At 40.7% G+C, this 22,822-nt stretch overlaps 1 protein-coding gene across 3 annotated transcripts in view; it reads left to right on the forward strand.

Annotated features, from left to right (window-relative positions):
- wasf1 (WASP family member 1) overlaps positions 1-22,822 on the forward strand; it is a 56,883-nt gene that overhangs the window by 19,461 nt on the left and 14,600 nt on the right. For all 3 annotated transcript variants that reach the window (XM_075459063.1, XM_075459062.1, XM_075459064.1), the window contains exons 2-5: positions 4,221-4,375; positions 6,263-6,397; positions 17,053-17,206; positions 21,488-21,605. In XM_075459063.1, coding sequence (XP_075315178.1) covers positions 4,243-4,375; positions 6,263-6,397; positions 17,053-17,206; positions 21,488-21,605 — 540 coding nt within the window. In that variant the 5' untranslated portion in view covers positions 4,221-4,242. The remainder of the gene's footprint in view (positions 1-4,220; positions 4,376-6,262; positions 6,398-17,052; positions 17,207-21,487; positions 21,606-22,822) is intronic.

The following is a 22,822-nucleotide window of genomic DNA, read 5'->3' on the forward strand; positions in this document are numbered from 1 at the left end:
GGCACAGAGAAGAGCACACCAACTGACAACTGTATGTGTGTGCTTTTTAAATAAGCTAGTGTGCATGCATGGCAGAGGAGCAAACAAAGATGTGATTGACTGATTTAAACTTTTGTTTGGATCTCTGTTTATCTGCCTCAGTTTCTCACTGTACCCCAGTGATTTGCTGAATATAAGAAACATAGAAACATTTACTGTTGTTCTAAAGTAACCTGAAGTTGAAAGGTAATTGAACACCTTATCAGTGTTTTCATCTGTTTAGATGCAACGAAATAGCAAAGGGAAGCGGATGATTTAAGGAGGCGCTGAAAGCTGTGGTGTGATAAAGCTGCGATTAAGATCGTGCAGGAAGAGCCCGCTTCACTTTAAGGAAGAGTAGAGGAAGAAATATATTGAAGTTTTGTGCATAAAGTGGGGATATATAAAATGAATGATTCAGCTTATTGCTATTAAGTATGTGTTGATGGCATCAGTGAGTGGCCAAAGAAGGACTGCATAATGTGTTTAGTCTGACATAAACCTGGCTTTAATTATCTGCTGTCTCATCTCCTTCATAGACTTTCATCATATTCCATCATAGTCCTGCAGTGGTTACTAAAGCTATCACTTCTACTGCAGTTTAAAGTCCTTCCTCTCTCACTTCTTCCCCTCTGCTCTTGCCAAAGTGAGATATGCGATTGTTGCAGTTTTTTCCTGTTTGAAACCTTGATTGCAAGATGAAGCAGAGATTATCGAGACCATTTTCATTGAACTTAGCGGAGAGTGGTATATGATTACCAGCTGCTGCCTAGTTTTGAGTGGCACAAAGGATAGAAACAGAGGAAAGAGCTTTCAAGGAATACTCATGATGGATTTGTGAGATAACCTGTAGGATCTGGTGGAATGTGTGGCTGACGGCTGGTCAGCTGCTGCCATCTCTGCCAGTCACACAGGGATGCGCTTCAGTTTTCCTGAATGCTCCATACTTGAAGTCAACCTGATGTCATTATGTGCCAACTATTCAGTTCAATCTTTAAATATCACAGCTTTTACCACAGGCTCCACATCCAGACACAAACCTTCTGGAAAAAACCCTCTATTTCCCAACCTCTATTGACTGACATGTTTTTTTTTTGTTGTTTTTTTTTTTGCGAAATGTGCTCTTTATTTAATGAATTACTAAATAGAAGCTCAGACTAACATAAAGCCCAGTAAAGATGCCTGCATTTAGTTGCTTTAATTAGATATGATGTCACCTTTGCTTCCGTCCTTTCATCCGACTTGCATGTTTATGCTCAGAGTAATTCAAGGTCTATGTCTGCGGTCACCGGCCCACGACAATTGCAGTTAACTTTTTCAGCTTCACTATGGGTGCGGCGCTCTGAACCACAGTCTCTGCACAATGTTTTTTTTATGGACTTCAGATCTGATGTAACGCTACTTTTACTGTCCTGGTGATTTCTTCCTTCGGCTGCCGCTGAACAACCTGCATACATTTTTCTTTTCATTTACTCGCTTCTTTATTCTATTCTCCAGAGATGTTCATTTTCTTTTTATTCACCGTTCACTGGGTGTTCCTTGCACCCACAAAATTTGAACCTCAGTTTAACTCTGGCTTGCCATTGTGCAACTAGCTATTTTTATTTAATGAAAGTTAATTAAGACTTCTTTATGCTTAAAATATGATCATGCTTGTGGGTTATAATATTGAATAGTTGATGCATCTGACTGAAGATAACTGCTGCTCTGCTGAACACTGATTTATGGATGAGACAAAGATTGTTAATTTCCAACAGTCTCAGAGGAGAGTTTGGTTATATCAGCCAATTAATCAGCAAAGAGCTTTTTTCTGCCATCAAAAGTTTTCTATTGGTTTCCCTCTTCTCTGCCACGGTTACGCTGCTTGTTTATTTGTGTTTTTTTTAGCAGAATATTATAAAAGAGTAACACACAGAATTGCACAAAGTTTCCACCAGAGGTGGCGCATGGCTCAGTTTGGAACCACTTTATTTTGGTAACCAGTAGATATTCCAATAAGTTACTGGTGTGAGAGTGGTCATAATCTTCTCATCTGCCAACCAAAGAGAATAAGTTTAAATCTCAAAATGCTAAACTTTGGTGTTAACTAATTTTACTCACCGTTTGTGTTTTGTCCAACGTAACATCCACTAATATCTGACTTTTGAGTGTAATGGAAAGGATTTAATCCAAACTCGGTCCTACATTCAGTCACATTTCGTTTTTCTTTTAAAATGGCCACCCAAAATGCTGTGGTCAAGGCTACCAGGAAGGGCACCACTCATATTTCCTTTGCATAAATACAAATTTATCATTAGTAGCATCTCATATGGAGGCTCATATGGAATCTTACGAGGCAAGATGGGTTGATAAGATTTATTGATTTATTTGCTCTTTCGTACCTATTGTCATGAAAGCCGGCAGCTTGTTCTCTGTCCTGCTAGGTGGGGCTGACCTCTGTGGTCCAATCAAAAATGGTAAACTGTGGTTATCAGAAACACTATAGGATACAGTGTATATTCCATCGGCTTGCTTTAAATGGATGTTACTTTTGGTGTAAAGCTGCTATAAGATGTCCGGAGTAAAAACGGTCAGTTTCATTTTGAACATGAAAGTGAGCCTGTGTGCACATGTGCGACTAATGAAGCAACTGCAGGAGAGAATAGAGGCTCTATAACTCGGAGAGGATGTCTTTTTATTTTACAAATGGACAGAGATTTGAGGCAGTGCTTGGTTTGTGCTATTGAAACATTGCCTGCACATCTCATTCTAACAATTTCAGCAGAGGCTTAGAGAAGTGCATGTTTTCCTTTTACAGTCTCCAATGCCCCCATTTGAGACACTTCCAAGATGAGTCACCTCAGCACAGTCACCATCGCATAGCTGGGCAGCTTCCTAGAATAGCCTTTTCTCGCCCTACATTTCCATGAATACTGTCAATAACCATGTTTATTCCTCACTGACTGAGACTAAAAATACAGCGAAACATTAGAAGCACCACATGTCAATTAAAGTTTATGCTTTAACGGGGCCTAGCCAAGCAGCCGGGGCTGATGGGGCCCCCACCTGATCTCTGCATCATTGCACGCGCTTCCTTTAATTAAACACAAGTCAAAAGCAGAGACACAACATTGTTACCATGATTAACTGGTGTTGTCACAGAGGGAGTCACGCTCTAGATGGTGTTAGGCCCTCCTCCTCCATTAAACCCTTTGCTTGCAATCCTCACTTTTCTTTCCCTCCAATCCTTGCGATTCTCTCTTTTTTTTTTTTTCTTATATATTTCGATCAAACGCTTTTCATGCTTTTGTCATTTCATCTTTACACCCATGGTGTTTAAATTGTTACGGGCTCTGACATGTTTTGGGTGCAAGTGGATGGTAATTATAGCCTGTTGGTCAAATCCAGTTCAGAGTGAAATATTTCAACAGCCATCAGTGTAGGGATGGTACATTTTTGGACAGATATTAATGGTTTCTTAATGGTGTTTTCACTCTGGAGATTCTCTGACTTTTCTCTCAGTGCCATCATGAGTTTGACAGTTGTTAGTAGTTGGTGTTTGAGTATGTCAACAACTATGGGTTACCATGAGACGTAGGACAGATTCAGTCTGTCTCGGGATGATTATCTTTATCCTCTTCTCTCAGCACACAAGGTCAACGTTTTTGCTTGGTCCAACCTTTATGATCATTGTTGGTGCAAATTTGCATGCTAAACTAAGAATGTTAACACGGTAAACATATTACTTGCTGTATAAAGTATGCTGCGTGCATAGATATTAGAATGGTTAAAACATTTTTTCTCATGTAAAACATCTGGAGCATCAACTGGAGCAATTCTGATTTCTGCAAACATACTCTGTTGTTGTGTTTCAACGATCGTGCAAAAGCAGCACAACGTAGTCTAAACTGCCCTACACTACAACTAAAAGCCATTAGCGGGGCTGAATAGGCAGACAAAGTGCTAAAAGTACCTTAAATAGACTGTGAAATTTAGGACAAACTGTTCTTAGTGTGTGAAACCAATGAGGCTCCACCATTATTTTATCGCGTCATTTTATTTTTCTCTGAAGATCATGCTGCCGTTGTGTTGGTGGAATTTCCTCTCTCGTCTTGTAGGCTTCTACAAAATCACACTATCTGTAGGAATTTGAGCACTAATGCAAAGTTTCCTCCTTCCCCCTCCCTGCCCAACCTCTTCCCCCTTGTTTCTGACTCTTGTAGGTAGCGGTGTTGCAGCAAAAGGATGCCGCTGGTGAAGCGCACCATCGAGCCCAGGCACCTGTGCCACACGGTGCTGCCAAGGAACATCAAGAATGAGCTGGAGTGTGTGACGAACATCTCCTTGGCCAACGTCATCCGCCAGCTCAGCAGCCTCAGTTAGTAACATTAGGAGTCTGATGTACACATGCATATGTATTTTCCTTTGATTTTACAAACGCAGCCCTTCTCCCCTGCACATTTAGCCATGGTTGCAGTTTCTTTTTTGCATTGGCAGTGATAATGCAGTTATTTTTTTCCTTTAGTTTTTTTTTGCTGATATAGTCGGAGTGAATCAGACATCATAGTGCAAAAATGTAGTTAAAGAAATTAAATAAATAAACATTAAATCTTTTAAACAAATTGGATAGTTGGATAGTTTTCCTCCAATATTTACTAATTAAATTGCGCAGATTTCTAGAGTTCCAGCTTGTCTCTTGACTATTCAGACTCTAAACGTGATTTAGTGTTGATTTGTTTTTTTAAGGCCAAGCAAATTAGCACAAGGCTGCTCGTAAATGCTGGAATGTCAGTGGCCAGTTCTTCAGGTGATCTGTAAATATTGTGCTGTGAATTCAGACACAGCCAGCTCATTTCAGTAATGACCGAAATATTTTTAACACGATCATTGCAAGGGACAACGAAGTCGAAGATTTTCTCTGCTGTTATGTTCCTTGTGAAAAAATAAGCGGTAGTCCCCCAGTTTATTGCTGTGCTGCTTGGCTCTGATTAGAAACAGACTGTACATCTCCTTACTTCATTTACTTCCACATGAATGGGATAAGACCTCAGTCTTCAGTTTAATTGCGTTTCCTATTGTTTTAATGGTTCAGGACCATGGACAACGCACACGTGTGAGGTGATTATTAAGTCATTAAGGCCTAATGTGTTGTCTATGTAGGAATAAGGAAAACATTATGAACAATATTAGCTTATCAAATAGCCAGCTAATATGACTTTTATTCTGGAAAATAAATTCATGTGAATGTAAACCTTTCATGGATTAAAATCCTTTCTAGACTCCTTGGGGTGCCTCGAGAAGCTAGATAAATCTAAGCTTCCCATCAGCGACCTCAGGTCCAGGGAAAAAATAACAAGTGTAAAACCTGACTATAAAATTTCAGCTCTAGATACCAAAGTATGTTTAAAGAAGTGGGGGGAAAAAAAACCCAAAACATTTACAAGTAGTTTTAGTGCAACAAGTGTTTTGAATTCCTCTCCTTTGTGCTCATTTCCCTGTTCTCATAGTTTATTTCTTGTCTGAATTTATCCAAATGATTGAAGTTTTATATTATTACCATTAATATTATAGTTGAAGGTCCCAGGTCCTCGTAGAGTTCCAGGAAATTAAGAATATGGAGTCTTGGCATTCTATTTTAAAGCTAGAAAATGGAATATCCCATGAATACAAATGCACCAAATTTAGGCTCCATGCCCAAAACTGAGATTGGACTAGACGTAGAGAATTTGTTAACTTGATAAGCCTCCCGATGTAAGGTTTTGGATTAGAAGAATGAAAAAACTCAGCTTATTGGAACCAATAGGCCCAATATTAGCTCTGACAGGAAACCGCCTCAATCTACAGAGGCTAATGTTGTCTAACTTGCCACGTGAAGGCCTATAATAGAACGGAAGCTGGAGCGCACATCTTTATTAGAGCAGTTAGCCTGCACCACCAGGTTCTCCAGAGTCACCGCTGACGCAGTGTTTCAGCAGCTCTCTGTAACTACATATCTTTAAAATGGGAAAAGCTGAGACGGCGGAGGAACAGCCATGTTTGCTGTGATTGTGTTTGACAAAAGGACTGAGTTTTAAACCCAAAGACCCACAGAAAGTGTTACCTGCTGTAAGGGTTTCCAGAGCCAATTGTTGTCAATCATAACTGATGGCTACATTAAATAAAAAAGAATTCCCAGTTTTCTTTATCATAGCCAATCGCATGATTCAATTAGAACTATTTCATTCAACACAGTTCATTTGAAAACATTCATTGCTTTTGTTTGTAGGTAAATATGCAGAGGACCTGTTTGGAGAGCTGTTCAATGAAGCCCATTTGTTCTCTTTCCGGGTCAACTCCCTGCAGGAGCGGGTTGACCGTCTCTCCATCAGCGTCACACAGCTGGACCCCAAAGAGGAGGAACGTGAGTATTGTAGCCACTCAAATGTACACACACCATTCGCTTATCTCTTTATAGCCATAGTGTTGGATTGTATTAAAAAGTTCAACTTTACTCTTGAAATGTCAATTCTCTTAATTCTTGACATTTCAGCTCATTACTTTTTCTTTAACATGCCGCAGTTACTCCACCACGGCGCATATCTCTCTGCCAATAGTTAATGGTTCCTATTAGAGGAACAGGTAGCTGTGAGATGGTGTCATATTTCACACACAGTAGAAGTACACCTTCAAAGCTGAAAGAAACATTGTGTGAGAGTTTCAGTTTGGTTGGGTGCTCATTCACCCAATAAAAGTACTTTGTGAGAAGAGGAGCTTTGGCAATGGTTGTGAGCAGTAACAGAAAAAAAAAAAAAAAAAAAAAAGATTGCAATAATCTGTGTGTACTGTGTGTCGGGTAATCCAGATTTCCTGAAAGGGAAGAGGCAGAATGATAGGATAGTATATGTACTGCAGACTGTGGCGAGTGCATAGTAAAAAAAAAAAAAAAAATAAAGAGAGAGAGAGAGAGAATCACAGCAGGATAATACCACGCTCTGAGGCACCGTATCGATTTCCCATGGGCCAGCAGTGTGTTTACGGCTTTGCACAATGCTACTCTAACTGTTTCCTTGTCACGGACAGAGACAGTAAAATGCTCACTCAGTTGTACTCGCTGGTTATGGCTTCTTTTGAAAATACGAGTAGAGGCTTTGGAGTTTTTCGGACTCTTTCGATTGTTTTTGGTCTACCCCCTTTCCTTCTCCCTGTTTAATAAAACCCTCTCTGGTTTCACAGACTTTCCTTCCAATTTCCTTCTCCATTTTGCCTCTCCTCTTCCTGCATCATCTTCTTTCTCTCCTCTCCACCACTTTCCCATGCCCTCTCCTCCTTTCATCCTCACCCTCTCCTTGTAGGGTAGCTGTGCTACTTGTATAATTGAGAGTGATCTAATTGTAGAAGTCTGGTGTGCAGGTCTCGTCTGCAGAGGTTTAGGGGCAAGCACTCATGCACACAACAATGTATCTTTTTGAAATGCCCACAAGGTTGCCTGCAGAGGATAAAACATTAACATTTTTCTTTTTCGATAAGCATCTATAGATTTACTTTTGGAAACTAGTGATTTTAGCGTTTTGGCAAAAGGTCACTTGTTCACTTCGGTGTGATGTTACTGTGATTAAGACCCAGATTGTGTGATGGTTAATCCGTATTTAAGCCTTTCTGCGTGTGTGTGCAAGTGTGCATGTGGTCCGTGGCTTTATCTCACTTCATAAATAATCCCAACTGTCCCCTTCTAGCCTAAAGTGTTGGCTTGAGAGACGGTGGATAAGAATCAGCTCAGTTGCAGTTTAAGTGAGTAGTGTTGGGGAAAGTCGAGGGGAGGAGAGTAAGAAAGATGGAAGGATCGAGGGAAGGGTGGATAAAACAGGGCACTGCAGCAAAAGCACTGGAGTGTAAAAGGATTGTACCGCAGAATTTTCTGGGCCTCCTCTGCAGGTAACGAGATTTCCTACTCAGTTCAACTCCTCCACATTAATTTATGACCAAATGAAATTGCCCTGAAAATCGAAAAACTCACACTTCCTCTTCTGTCCTATGACTCATTTAAGATTTGTGAAATCAAGTGATGAAAGTAGCCCAGTGTGCTTTTAAGTGCCAAAGAGAGCTGAATGCGATACAAGGATGGACAGCTGTGGGAGGGGTTCAACCAAAGGGTTTGCTTTCCCGTAAACGCCACCCTGTATCTCCCGTCCCCACCCTTTGCTCACCCGTATATGGCCAAACGCACACCCCTTTGCAAGTGGATGCTCCTCCTGTAAGCAGATGACTTGCCTTGTAATTGTCGTGTGGCTTTGTGGTTGCCATGAGAGGAGGCGTGAAGGAGAGGGGGAATGAGTGCAAGCAAGGATGGGACCATAAATCAGGACTGTGCAGGGATGAAGATAGGAGGATGGAGGTCAGGCGGGGGGGTGGAGGAGAGTGCAGCACACAATAAGCACGTTCTAGATAGTGGCTAGAAAACCATCACAAGATTCTTTGGAGCTTTAAAACATTAAATGACTGAAGTAAAATTTGGTGACCAGCTGATAGTTTTGTGCTGGGAAAGATGACAAACATATAATTATGTTCTATGACATGAATTCACTTAAGATAAAAAAGCATACCATATAGAGTTTTAGTGATTAGTGTTTGGAAATGCAACACTTCAAATGTGTCCCTTCTTCCCTGTTGCGGCTGCTGCTTTCAAAGTGCCTCAGAAGATGTTAGAAAATATTTTAAAAATCTTGTCATTTTCTATCTAAATTTTGACCAAAAAAATTAAGTATTTTTTTGTTTTAAAATGTTAGCTGTCCTTTATAGCGTTTTCTTTGCTTATTTATTTTCCTTGTCTGAAATCAGGAAATCTGAGTGCCTTGTTAGAGCCGGATGAAACACACGAGGAAGTGATACACAAACACGGAACAGAAAAAGAGATAATTAGTGAAATTAAATGCAAATTACATTTTCTTTTTCATCTCTAAAACACAAATAAACATATCTGAACTTCCACACAAACCCATTTGAAGATTTTGCTTCTGCCTTCAGCCTTTCTGAAAGTCAATTTCCTGCTGACAAAGTTCACGTGTGTGTGTGACAACAATTTGAACTGATTGTTTTTTTGTTTTTTTTTGACCTCACATTTGTCTGCTGATTATCTCTAAGGACAATTAGTGTAAAAATTTGCTCTTGATTCACAGTTGGATCACATTTCCTGATAAGTGCTTTTTAGGTGGGTGGTATGCATAATTAAAAAAAGCAGCCATTACAGCGTTATTGTACTTAAATGTTGATATCTACTTAAAAATCATATTAACGTGTCCAAAGCTTGAATTCATGGGCATTAGTTAAATATATATTTTGGTGAAAAAATGTCCATAATTAGTTTTATTGCAATCTGTTAAATGACATCCCTGATTAAAGAAAAAATATATATAGGTTACACCATACTGATCATTGTTTGTCGGTGGGGAAAAAAACAAATAGATGTTGACATTAATGACACAATGAACATGGGAAATTTTGAATGTACTCATTTGGTTAAAAGAAAGGGAGTCAGAAAGACAAATTTGTCATCTCGTTGTAATATGAATTAACAGTATATAATCAAATTTAAGCCCTGTATCTTCCTGTGTGCTCTAGTGGCTGCATGTATGTACAGATTAAAAAAGCCAGAGCCATGGTGTCTTGATTTTATTTACACAACGATAAGGACGACAGTGCAGCAGGGAGGTGCTCTGAGGGGGAGACAATGCCATCTGGACGTAGAGGTACCTTATTCCAGGAAAAAAAGCCCTGCAGTGTAAACAGCTCTGATGAAACTGTCAGCTTTTTGCCAAGGTAGCGCCATCCATCTCTGTGTCTTTCACCTGTAGCTACTGTTGGTGAGTTATTGACTTGGTCAACATTCACTGTGATCTGCTAAGACCCCTCAGCTCTGTTCACACTTGGCATTAGCATGTATCTTGGGTGATCCGATAGAAAGTGGGCAGCTCAAAGTACATTTATGAATGCACCCAAGACGCATTTAAGACATGCTGAAAGCTAAAGGCTCAGACTGCTTTCAAAGTAGTCTGAACTGCATATGGCCAAATAATATAAACATAAATTATATTAAATCCACATTCTCTGATGTAATTTCAAAGTTAATATGTTCTGGGCTGCATTGAGGTACCACCTAAATTGGTGTCATCTGCATAAAAGGATGCATAAACTAATTTGCACTGCAGTGGTATTATATTAAAGCAGGACAATAGAACCAGTTAGCAGTGTTATCTTTTTCTTTGTCCTTTCATTTCCAGGAGCCTACACTTAGGAGGTACATTTACTGAAAACAAAAACCCATTTGGTCTTTGCAAACCAAAATTATGTAGACTGGCATAATGATTTGCTTCTGAAGCAGGGAAGTGCAATTGAATCACATGTGGGTCGGACTCTGAGCCCGTCCGCCTGTGATCTGATCACATAAGATGGATGCAACTAGCAGGACAACTTCCTTTTGACTTTCAACCAAAACATCTATTATCTATGCAACGATTTCTGTAAATTGTGTTCCTAACTACATTTGCCAATATGATTTAGGCCTGATATAAATAGCAGTGCCTGCCAACCTTATCAGATATTTAACCTGCTGTAAGTGCAGGTTTGCACATGCATCTTTTGGAAATGCTGTGGTGTTAAGCAAAGAAATGTAATATTACCTATAATCAAAAATAAAATGTAATATCTATCCTGTTTTGTTTTCATTAGTTTATTAATTATGTAAACTTAAGGGTTGTTTTTGTTGTTTGAGAACAAACCATCTGTATTTTTACTCTGAAGACCTAAAATTTTAACCTTTTGTTACATTTTAGACTAAATTAAGTATTAGTTATTAGTTATTAGTATTAGTTATAAAGATCGGTCGTGTTATTTATGTACACTCCCTGTACCTCGTAATCGTCGCTACTGTTATTAGTGTGCACTGCAGCCTGGTTAGACCACTTAAGCAAATACACTACAGTGGTAAATTTACAGGGGTTCAGACATGATGTGGACAGACACACTGAGGTGATCTATGTTTTATCAGTCCAGAGCATAAGGTTACTGGGTGGAAGACGGTGGAAGAGATGAAAGATGTTTGGCTAAAGGTCAGGCAGAGATGTGACACGGAGGGATGAATAGATTGATATATGCAGTGTCTTTGGTGGTGTGGTGGTCGAGGTCAAAGAGCTTTATCTATCACATGGATTTATACATGTTCAGTCTGACACCTAAAGAGCACGCACACACACGTACACACACACACACACACCTTGCCAACATCCCTGACCCTTCAAAAGGTGTCTCCCCAAACTTTGCCTAATAGGCCTCCACTACTGCTCCCTGCAGATGGCCAACTGCACTCTGCACCTCTTCAGGCTTTACTGTCCTCCCCGGTCCTCTCATCTCTTTGATTGATCTGTGCTCTCCCTTCATCCTGCATGGATTCTATTTGTGTGCTGTCAGGCTCTCTTCCCCCCCATCAACCTGGCCAACTAAACTAATGTCCTGTATCCCCTATTTAATGGAACCGTTACATCACTGTACTGGCTGCAGGCCATTATAGAAAGCCACAAAGCCACACCAAGTCCCTCTGGGCTCTACTGTCTTATTATTTCCCCCTTGTTTTCTATTAGTTTGTCTGGGTCTGTTCATTGCTGTACTTATCTTGTAAATAATTTCTGCTTTTATTCTTTGCGCCTCTCCCATGGCATATTGACCATTTGGTATTTGCATTTTTCTCTTTCTTTTTTTTTTTTTTTGAATTTTACCTTCAGTTTCCTATGAGCCTTCTGTATCTCTTTTTTTTAAATGTATTTAGGGTTTGTCTTTCAAGTTTGTTGAAAATAACTAACCGAAGAAACGCACGTATTCATAGCCTATAAAGATTTTTCCTTTTATTTGTCAAATTGTAAAAGGTCGTCTCTTTTTCTCACATATACAGACTTCATTTACACATTCCTCCATTTTTCACATACTTTGGGAAAGGTGATTTGAATAAAGGCCCAGTCATTGTCATTCACTCTGATACTCTGTGTAGGCGACAAAATTGTGTTCTTCCACGACATGAATAGCTATGATTAGAAAAGAAAAACAACAGTAAAATGCAGGCAGTAAGCAGTATAAACTACATTCAAATGCTAGATCTCATCATATTGTAGAAATAATCTATCAATAAATCAAATCTTTAAAGCAAATATATCAAAGAAATATTAACATATTAATCTTTGCAAATCAACAAACTGTCTGCTGGACTTCTGTTCCAGTTTTGTATCAGAAGACACTGATTTCTCAAGCAATCGATTTATTTGATTAGAAAGAAGCATTTCTGTCTTAGTTGTATATCTATTTTTTCTTTCTCAGAGGAGCTACTATGACGGACAACCAGCTTCATCCTTTACATCAACATCGTGATCGTGGCATATAAAGAGGATTTTACCCATCACTCACGCATGTTCTGGGAGTCTTTCTGGTCTGCCTCATTATTTAGCAGCCGATAACTCGGCTGTTAATGAACATTTACGCCGGGTTCACATCGGGAGCATTGGTGTGTGTGAAAAGTGTTGACTTTCATTTCTGCTCCCCTGTTGTCCCCCAATACACCTTTCACTGTATTTTGAGTATGCAGGCAACAAGTGAGAGAAAATTTCAAATATAACTTGTCAGTTAAGATCATGATAATTTAAGCAGTTTGATGTCACAGCTCTTAAGTTGCAGCCTGGCAACTGTCATGCTTTCACCCTATGAGTGATATCAATCCCTGATTACACTGAACTGTGTTCATTGTCATTATCAGAGGCGTCCCTGAATTAAAGACAAATGTGCGAGCAAGTCGCTGCACAACAGCAGAAAGGTCATTGGTAATCGTACAAACGTGTAGCTGCGACGCTGCAGTTCAGCAAAGGACATGCCATACAGAGACTATGCTGCCAGTTTCAACCTGGCCTTACATTTATGATCAGTGAGCAGATTTTAGAGATCCTCTTACAAATCCTCTTATTTCAACCCCAAACCGATATGCCCACTGGTACACAGGTTCATAAGTCCTTCTTGGTATCAGTATGCACAGTTGTATTGTGAATGCTGAGACAGTGTCCAAATTTTCATTTTTAGATGTAGATCATCAGTCTTCCGGCAGTAAAAGACTTACCTGGTTTATTTACTTGCTGTACATGACGCTGTTTGTCTAGGTTTTTCTGTGCAAACTGAGACCTTCTATATACATTTCGAGTCAAGAAGAGGAAAAATGAATGATGGAGGTTTAAAAAAAAAAAAAAAAAAAAAAATCGGTCTGCGATGCAGAAGCAAGGAGGGATGCGAAGAGCTGAGTCAGAGAGCAAAAAGTGAGCCAGGGTTGCAAGAGGAAGTGTGCAGGAGGCAAAAATTTAGGGAAACATTTACATTGAAGTAAAACTAGGGAGAGAGCCATGCCTGCATGCTAAAAGACAGCTTGGCCTGTGACTTTCCTTATCTATTATTTCTGTGTGTGCGCCAAGACTACATCCCTATGAATGGTTCCTGCTTACAGAAGAAAAATAAATGAATTTTCCTGAAACTTTCAGGGCAGCTGAAGTTGTGTGGGAGCAACAAGAACTTACTCGCCTCTCTGTAGTCAAAGTGATTCAAACAGATGGCATCTGTTGAAGTGAAAGATATGAAGGAAAGAGATAAACTATCCAGGCCTGGTTTGCTGATAAGACACTTCACATCCTGACATCAGAGGTCTGCTGCAGCACCTGGTGCTGCCTGACCCAGACACACACACCAACACACACACACACATAATACACAGGCTTCTTTTCCTTGTTGTATTCCCTACATCCATGACCCAAAACTTAATGAGTGCAACTAATCCTGACTTAAATAGTCCAGCCTGAACCCTGAAATCAAGTCTTGACCCCTCAAACAGCCCACTGAATGTGTTTACAAGGTGTGAAACTCAGATTGGTCCTCACAAAGATGGAAATGCAAGTTCACACACACAAACACAATTGCTATCACTATTATACTCGTTTATTCAACAACACGTAAATTTTTTTCTCATTGGCTTCGTTTCTTCACTATATGGACTAATATGTTAATTCTGTCGAATGACACTTTTTAATTATGATATAAAAGATTGTGTTAAGATATCATCTTAATAGTGTGTGCAGCTGATCCTTTTTGTGTGTGTGTGTGTGTGTGTGTTTCCTCCTGCACTGTTTAGTGTAGTGTGCTTTTTTTTTTATGAGTTTTAAGCCACCACACTTAGCACTCAAATGCAATCTGGCACAGACCTCTGCGCTGTCTGGCTTTTGCTGTTTTTGCACCCACTTGTCACATCATCTAAAAGCCCCGGAAAGTACCTCAATTTGTTTGGGCGTCAGCACACTGTGCTTCAACCCTCACCTGTTGGCTGCTGGCTGCTCCTGGCCCTGGCAGGGTCGCCCGTGTCTAAAATAATACTCTCTCAGGATGCATTTAGTCAAGTTGTAAGCAGTGAGCGGGAGACTGTTGGCATCAGCTCCTTGTGTTACTTCTCAGACTTTTGCTGCGACTCTCCTCTGGAACGGAGGTAAAAAAAAAAAAGTGAGATGCCTTTTTGGGATCACCAAGGCCTTAAACTAAGCCATAACCTCAGTGTTCATGTTCTCACATCTTTATCTGTCACTCTTACTCGTATTCTGAACTTAAAAAAAGATCTATGCAGTAGTTTTATAGTAGTCTTATCAACTTGATTTCACAGAATTGTGTGGAAGAAGCACAGCTTGTTGTAATGTTTTGACATTTTATGATGGCACCTCAGAGACAATATCAACGAAAGTCGGGACCCTGCTTTGTCGTGGTGGACTCGGATTTAAAAGAAAAAAATAAATAAATATGTCCACTTACAGAATGTCTGATGTAAAATTCATCGTTTAGACCAGCCCGCAAAGGTCCTCTGGGTCCCTCTGTTGCCAACAGTTTAAAATCCAAAACTTTGTAATTATGTGGACTGTGCTCTACAAATATAGACACACACACACACACACACACACACACACACAAAACACCAGACAAGAGGGCAATAAACAGAGGAACAACAGAAATACTTGTTTTGAGGAGACTGCAGTTTTCCACTCCTCCACAATGCTTCTATAAAAAAAACACAAGGACTATAGAATGATTAATTGCAAACATTCATACAGTTTATGAATAAGGACTTCCCCAGTAGATGTGATCTCTAGTTGCCAAAGTTGGTTTTATAGCATTATGTGCCATGAAATGTATTGCTTCTACATTCTACCTCCACTGGCTCTGACTCCCCATGTTTCTTCCCCCGTCTTTGATGTAACAATGTTGCATTGTTCCCAAATGAATGTTATCATCAACAGAAATTGGATGGCGTTTAATCAATGAATGAATCGATGAACACGAAAGGTAGCTGTTTAAATACGCAAGAGCAGTTCATGTAATTACAAAGCGCTCATTGAAAAGCAAGCCACCGTGCAGTGGATAAGCATTGAAAAGCAAAGAGTCGAGCAATGGATAAAAAGAATCTCAGGCATCAGATAAAGCTACCGGTTATTTTGATCACAGGTTAAGTTGTTTACAGAAACTACAAAGTGTTACAGCCATTTTTAATGTGCACTCTTTTGAAGTCTTGTAGTTGATCCTAGAACCAGACAAGGGGGCAACAGATCTCTTGTTTTTTCCTGAGGTCATTTTTGTCTAACAAAGAACAGTCGGTTGTATCTGATACAGTTTTTCTTTCCGTGTGTGTGTGTTTTTACTGTCTAAATGGCTGCTGTAGTTCCTCCCTCATGCTGTCTTTTTGAAGCCTAATCCACCCTCAGGCTCTGCTCAGGTTACTGCACTTCTCTCATGGGACGCTAAAGCCTTTGTTTTTTTGCCCACCCCCCCCCCATACTTTACCTTTTTATACCTCTTTTTTGTGCCGCTCTTTGCTTGCACATTTTCATGATAGTTTAATATCTGACCTTTTATTTTGTCTTCCTTCCTTTCACTATTTCTTTGCAAGTATTTCTTCGATTGGTGCATTTATGTCAGCTTTTTTCTCTTTGTACACATTTTATTTGATTCGACCTCTTATTTCCATCGGCCTTTCTCTGTTATATCCATGCAGTTTTATTGTATCCATGTTGCCTTCTCTTGCCTCCTTACTTTGTCCTGTTGTTTATCAAACCAGGGCTTTCTGAGAGCGTTAGTGATGATGCTTCAGTGCCTCAGGTGGCTGGTCCTTCACTATCCTCTGAGAGGGTATGGAAGTCATTATCCAGCTATTTTGCTTCAATATAGATAATTGAAATGGGCTAGTTTGTACATTAAAGTGGCTCTGTTTGTCTCATTTTGTACAGGCGATGGTTAAGATATAGTTTTGTTCCATTTGTTATGGGTCCTTTGCAGCATCCATTGGTATTACTATGATGAAATTGTTTTGTGTTTGTTTTTTTGTGTGTGATAGAAAGATTCTTTTTTTTTTTTTTTTTTTTTTAGTCCTCCCTTGGGCAGCAATAAAATGTACCCATTTATCACACTCTCATGTATAATTCACATCTGGTTGCAACGTTCTGGATCTCTTTCCAAGACCTTTTGCTCGCCAGCTTTAACGTTAGCATTGGCCTGGTTGTTCTTCCTTCTTCCCTTCGCAGCTTCTCTAACCCGTTGTTGTGAAGGCTTCAGCTGTGCTGCATTGACTTTGTTCCATTCTTCTGTAAATGTCATTTATGAAGCAATTTCCAGCTCTTCACCAAGCACAGCTTATCTTAGTTATCATATGTGGCTTTCCTTAAGGCGAATCCAGATGAACCAGAGAGGACAACAGTATTGTTGGCCCAAGGGAGGAGGATTAGCGAATTATAATGGACTTACTACTCTGTTATGTTGATTGTGACTCTCTGAGTGATGATGCCAGGGTCAGTTTTGATGATGATGGTGATGAGATGGAACCAGATGGCAATTATTGTGTTCATTAGTGTTGTTTCTTCCAGCCCCACAGCCAGCAGACATGCAGGCATGAGATACTTAACAAAGAACCTTATTTGATATCTACAAGTGCTTATTTCTTCTAATCTTTTTCTCTCTCTCTGTCCGCACCCACAGTGTCTCTTCAGGACATAACCATGAGGAAGGCTTTCAGGAGTTCGACTATTCAGGACCAGCAGCTGTTTGACCGCAAGTCACTGCCCGTCCCACTTCATGAGACCTTCCACACTTGCGAGCAGCCGCCACCCCTCAACATCCTCACACCGTACAGGTCAGAACAAAGTTACTGACAACTGCACCTTTTCCCTCCTCGTGAATTTGGTGACGCTGACCTTTCGCTGTATTTTTCTAAATGCACTCTGTAGAGAGTGGAAAACATAACTACAACGTATTGAGAGACTTGCTGCTGTGACAACACAAAGCACAGAAATGGTTTTGAATTATAGCTTTTACGCAGCTCATTCGGTTGTTTTAAAGTCCTGCCTGCTCTTATGAAAAGCTTTCTATGCTAGACCGTGACGCTCATGTTGATGCACCACACAGAGAAGGCATTTTGACCTTGGTTAGCAGTAACCTCGAGGGGGGTGGGAGGTTTGTACGCTCACTCTGATCAAAGCTGTTGAGGCTGATCACTGAGCACACTGTCAATACAACGTCTTTTATTTATCGTGCAGTCTTTACTCGTCACTATTCTCACCAACAGTGTTATTTTAAGCATCATTCTTAAGAGATGATGCCAGCACATGCAGGGCTTGAAGCTCTGAGCCAGAAACCTCTTTGCAATTCAACTGGAGAGCCAATTGGAGGTCCCAGTTTCCCTTAAGGCCTCTAATATTTACTGCATCTTTGTGATGGTCAGCTGACCCGCTTTGAAATAGTCACAGAGAGCGGGAGATGCACAATTGGCACACAATGCACAGCAACCGCAATTGCATAACTGCAAAAGGTGCGCACATATAGAACCAAGGGCAGAAAAAGAAATTACTCAGTCGCACATGTATATTTCAGTGCCCATTACAGTGACATGAGTAGAAAAAAGCTGCACGTGACTGAATTTTAACTGCACTTGCAATTTCGATCACGTATGGTATACAGATGGCAGCAGACACTGGACATGTGAAATCCCTGAAATGCAACGTGCTCTGATCGTGTGTTCTGCTGTATCTGGGCCTCTGACTGTCACCCTTCTCTCAGGAGTGAAACACTACTGCAACACATCTGCACTTATCAGATCAGAGAACTTTGACACTCATTTGAGGACTGTAGCTCCAAATGAAGCAGAACACGCACCCGTCTTCTTACAGAGCATGGTTCATTTCTGACCGTGAACGGGGATTTCATGCATCCTGAAACCAAGGTTTTCATCCAGTGAAAGCTAGAGCTGTATAAATGCAAATGTGTTTGGATAGATGGATGTGAAAGTGTGCAATAACAAACCTGACATGTAGCCGAAAGGAGCATGTGCTGCTGAATAAAATACAATGCGGATGTCATAACAGACGTGTCCTAATCAAGTAGCTCTTCATTGTTGGCAAAAAGAAATGGGGGGGGGGGGGAAGAAAGAAAAAAGATCAACAGAATTTGGGCCGTCTCTAAGTTGATTGTGGGGTAGTTATGACATTGTTGATCTGCTTCAGTCCATGAAGTGACCTGACCCTGACACACATTCTGTCTCGGCCGCAATTGGCACGATAGTACAGACGTGGCTAAAGAATTACACTGAGGCATAAGAAATTTGAACTCTTTCCCACAGGTTTTTTTTTTTTTCTGTTTCGTTTGGTTCCTGCATACAGAAGAAAATTGTTCGGTTTGTTAACAATTGTTATTCTTTCTGCCTTTGAAATAATTGTATTTCAAGAAATACTCCACCTGCCAACAGCAGCACATGCCACCGTCAATAGATTCAGCCGAATGTGTTTAAAAAAAAAAAAAAAAACCTTGGAGTCAGTATCTGTCGAGCCTTGTACTTGACTCATGAACGTTTATTGGGTCGCTCTTATTACATTTACAGAAACCTAATAAGTTGTTGGCAACTCAATTAGCATTTTCTTCATGTCACCGCTCTCTGTTCCACTCTGCCAACTCTCACACAGTAAAACAGACACAGGACTGTTTTTTTTTTTCTATTATGATCGTTATGTTGACATTAATGGGTAAGCGCAGAGTTTCTTCCCCGACACGCATGTGAATGGACCTGAATAGAGTCCACTACGCAAAACAGAATTACCTCGGTTTGTGAAGAGAATGATGGAGCACTTTATTTTAGGAACTCCTCTCTTGTATCACTCCAGCTCACCATCTTGTTCAAAAACGAACATTTTTGCAGTTCATTTAAAAAACTAGTTATGTCTGTAAACGTCCACTATTTTAAGCATAATGCATAGCTGTTTTAATGCGTGAACATCATTGATTTTCAGGAGAAAATTCAGGCAGTTTAGTCGTGCAGGAGGCAGGATGTGATGCAGAAATATTGCAGATGGGGCTCCTTGTTGTGTTGATACCAGTATGCTTGTACTGTATGTGTGCATGCAGGTTAGCAGAAAGGAGAACGATTGAGCAGCTCTTAACAGCAGGCACCCGCGCTCGCTTGGAAACAGGCGTGAAAATGCTTTGGAATATTTCCCGCTACGTTCATACATGGTCTCACCCGCTGATGTTCCGGAGATTTTAGGAGGGCGCCGAGTGGGGGGAAAAAAAAATCTCTGCAAGAAATCCAAAGCGAATGATGCGGACTCGCGTGTTCACACAAGCCACCGCTCCCAGAACATCTCTAGAACATTTGAGGAGCCCACTGTTACCGGAAGGCAGAGAGCTGGTGTTCTTGTGAAACTCAGCCCAACGCTACATGAGTCAAAGTTTCCAGCCAGCATGAAAACAAGTCATTGAGAGTAAGACGGGGAAGAAAGGGAATGAGGCAGACACACACACACCTGATCTCACTTGGAGGAGGCCGTAAGTTTAAAAACACCCCGACCATATTCTTGTACACCACAGTCTAAACATGGACCTGTATCCTTAAGGGTGTCCGTGCTGAGTAGCATCCCGTTTTCAACCATGATATGGAAAATCTGCTTACTGAGATGAACCAATAGTCTCCAATTGAATTAATGCAGAGGCATGCAGATGTAAAAAAATTTTTTTTTTTACCTTAATGGATGACGGAATGGATGATTAGGTTTATCACTGACGATGATTTCATTCTTTTGATTAATAATTAAAAATATGGCCTGCTTTTTAATCCTTTCGGTTATTATGCCGCTCAGTCTCTCCCGACGTTCCCTCTTCAACCACTCCTCTCTTTTTTTTTTTTCTTCTCCTCTCTTCCCCCATATCACTCTTAAGAGGCTCTCTGGGATGCCTCCCCTCGCTCTTATTTCTCAGCTGCACCCACTGTAGCTCTTTTCCTTATGCAAACACACTCTGAATATATAAAAATACCAAGGCCTAATGATTTACACAAACTCTTCCATTTCACCTGCAGAGCACACACGGATGCGCTACAGGAGCTGTCTCCCTACCCTTGCCTCATCTCATTGTTTGAATTATTTTTCTTTCCCTTTGTTGGGTTGCATATCATTAAACTTTCCACTCTTGTCTTTTGAAGATGTGCCTTTTCATCTTCTATGTGCTTGCACTTATTGGTGTCATTGCCAAATAATTGCCTCCCAAGACATGGCCAACGCTGGATGAAGGCAACTACCCACAGATTATAGTTGGAGGCCCCGAGAGGCCAGGATACATCACATTTCTTTGTAGTCCTTTTGAATGTCAAAGGCGAAATAAAATGTGCCCTTCAGCCCTGTTCGCAAAATCTGAGATGGAGTTAGAGAGATGATTTGCATTACCTGCTTGAATTTGAGCACGCTATTATAAAGCAATCCTTTTTTTTTAAAGAACGCTTGCTGGCAGCGTTAATCACATCGTGTAGACAACCTGTTGTACGGTGTAGTTCTGCTCCTCAGGATCGTGAAACTGAATTTCTTTGTGATGTACAGTCACCAACAAGCTTGCCATCACAATCTTGGCCCTCTGTTTGCTGCACATTTAATACATTAGATGCTTCTTGTTAAAATACTCTTTTGTAGTAAAATTTCCATTTCCAGTTCACAAGCCTACAGCAATATTTATTTCTTAAAGTCTAAATCATTTCTCAAGCAGCAATTTTTTTGTGTTTTTGTACTCTTAATGAAACCTTAAGCTGAATATATTTGAAACAACTAACGGCAGTTTAGGCATACGCCATACTGATGCGAAATGACATTTCCAGACATGTTTGGGCTTGATAATTTCCTCATCAAGAGAGACCATTTTGTCGCGATAACTGCCTGCATCTGTCTGAGGTCCCTTTTCTTTTTGTTTCCCTGCCTGTTATCACAGAAGTGTTCTCTCCCCTGTGACCACTCGCCACAGAGAGGCTTCTGTGATGTCAGCGAGCAGTAAAGGAGGAAGGGGCTTTAGTGGAAATGAACGATAACACAGAGCAGGAGTCAACAGACGTTATTTTCCTCTCATCCTTTACGATCCATTTCTCTGTATTTTTCAAATTCTGCAGGGACGATGGGAAGGAATGTCTAAAGTTTTATACCAATCCATCGTACTTCTTTGACCTGTGGAGGGAAAAGATGCTGCAGGACACAGAAGACAAGAGGAAGGAGAGGCGGAAGCAGAAGGTAAGTCTAGAGAGCCCCGGGTGTGCACATTTTATTTATTTATTTCTTCTTCGTGCAGCAGTTTGAGGACTGCAGATTTGTTTCTAAGCTGCTGAGATAGATTGAAGAGTTTGTGATGAGCAGAGAGGTTGGAGAGCAGGAATAGTGAAGTGAGGGTGAAGGGGCTTCCTGTATTCTCCACAAGTACAGACTGATGTGTCCTACATGAATTAGCTGACAGGGTGACTCACTAATAGATTCACAGGCATGGCTTCAGACCATGTAGCCCATTGCATTAATTAGTCACCACTCATAGATAAATCAACTCTTCCCTCAGTCAACCCTCGTAGTTATTACTTGTGTGTTCATAACATCTAATTAATGGGAGCATCTGCTCCTCACGGTGCATCTGCCTCTGCACAGACACACGTACACACACTCAAACACGTGGCCACAGATAAAGAAAGCCCCCCCCTTCCTCATCAAGTGCAGGGCTGGGGTCCCCTACTCAAGACCGAGGGGTTTCCCACCCTCCGCACCAGGAGCTCTAATCAACACCAGCTTGTGTTTCGCTGTGTGGGAAGCAGCTCCCCATTTTTTTTTTTTTTTATTCCCTCGCAGTCAATCAAAACTTATTACAGCCATGTCAGTGGGGAATAAAGAGAGTGATTTTCCACTGAGGGTTTATGTGAATGCAGAGGATATAATTGGTCGGTTATGAGGTTTTTAATGATTGTGGGAATGGCGCAGAGGATGGACAAGTTTCCAAAGCTGAGAGAGTCGAGAGTAAATGCGATGGTGTTTGTTAGTTTAGCATTGATCAGCTCATTATATCTTGGCCATGCATGTATTGTTTCAACCCAGAAAATTAAATAGAAAGGTAATTTGTTACAGTAACTGGACCTCATGTGCTTCCAAGGGCTAGGTTGGTGTGGCTGTTTGTAGCAAAAGCTCGTTCCACTGATTTCATTCTAATTAAAGCCCCGGGTGGGTTGAGCTTGGAAAGCCATGTTCATTTCCCTTTTCACCACACTGGCAGCCAGACAGACCCCATGGAAAGGCCTGGAAGACATTCACAGGGAGAGCAGGATAGATTAAGAATTACACAGACATATTTGTTGGTTTGCGTAACCATCGTGGTGGATAAATGGTCTGAGTCAGGATCAGTGCAGACACTGCGGAGAAGTTGTGAGTGTGTCTGTGGAAAGCGAGCGGAGTTACTCAGAGGAAGGCTTAAG

Source organism: Odontesthes bonariensis, chromosome 24 (genome assembly GCF_027942865.1).
Source record: "Odontesthes bonariensis isolate fOdoBon6 chromosome 24, fOdoBon6.hap1, whole genome shotgun sequence".
NCBI lineage: Eukaryota > Metazoa > Chordata > Actinopteri > Atheriniformes > Atherinopsidae > Odontesthes > Odontesthes bonariensis.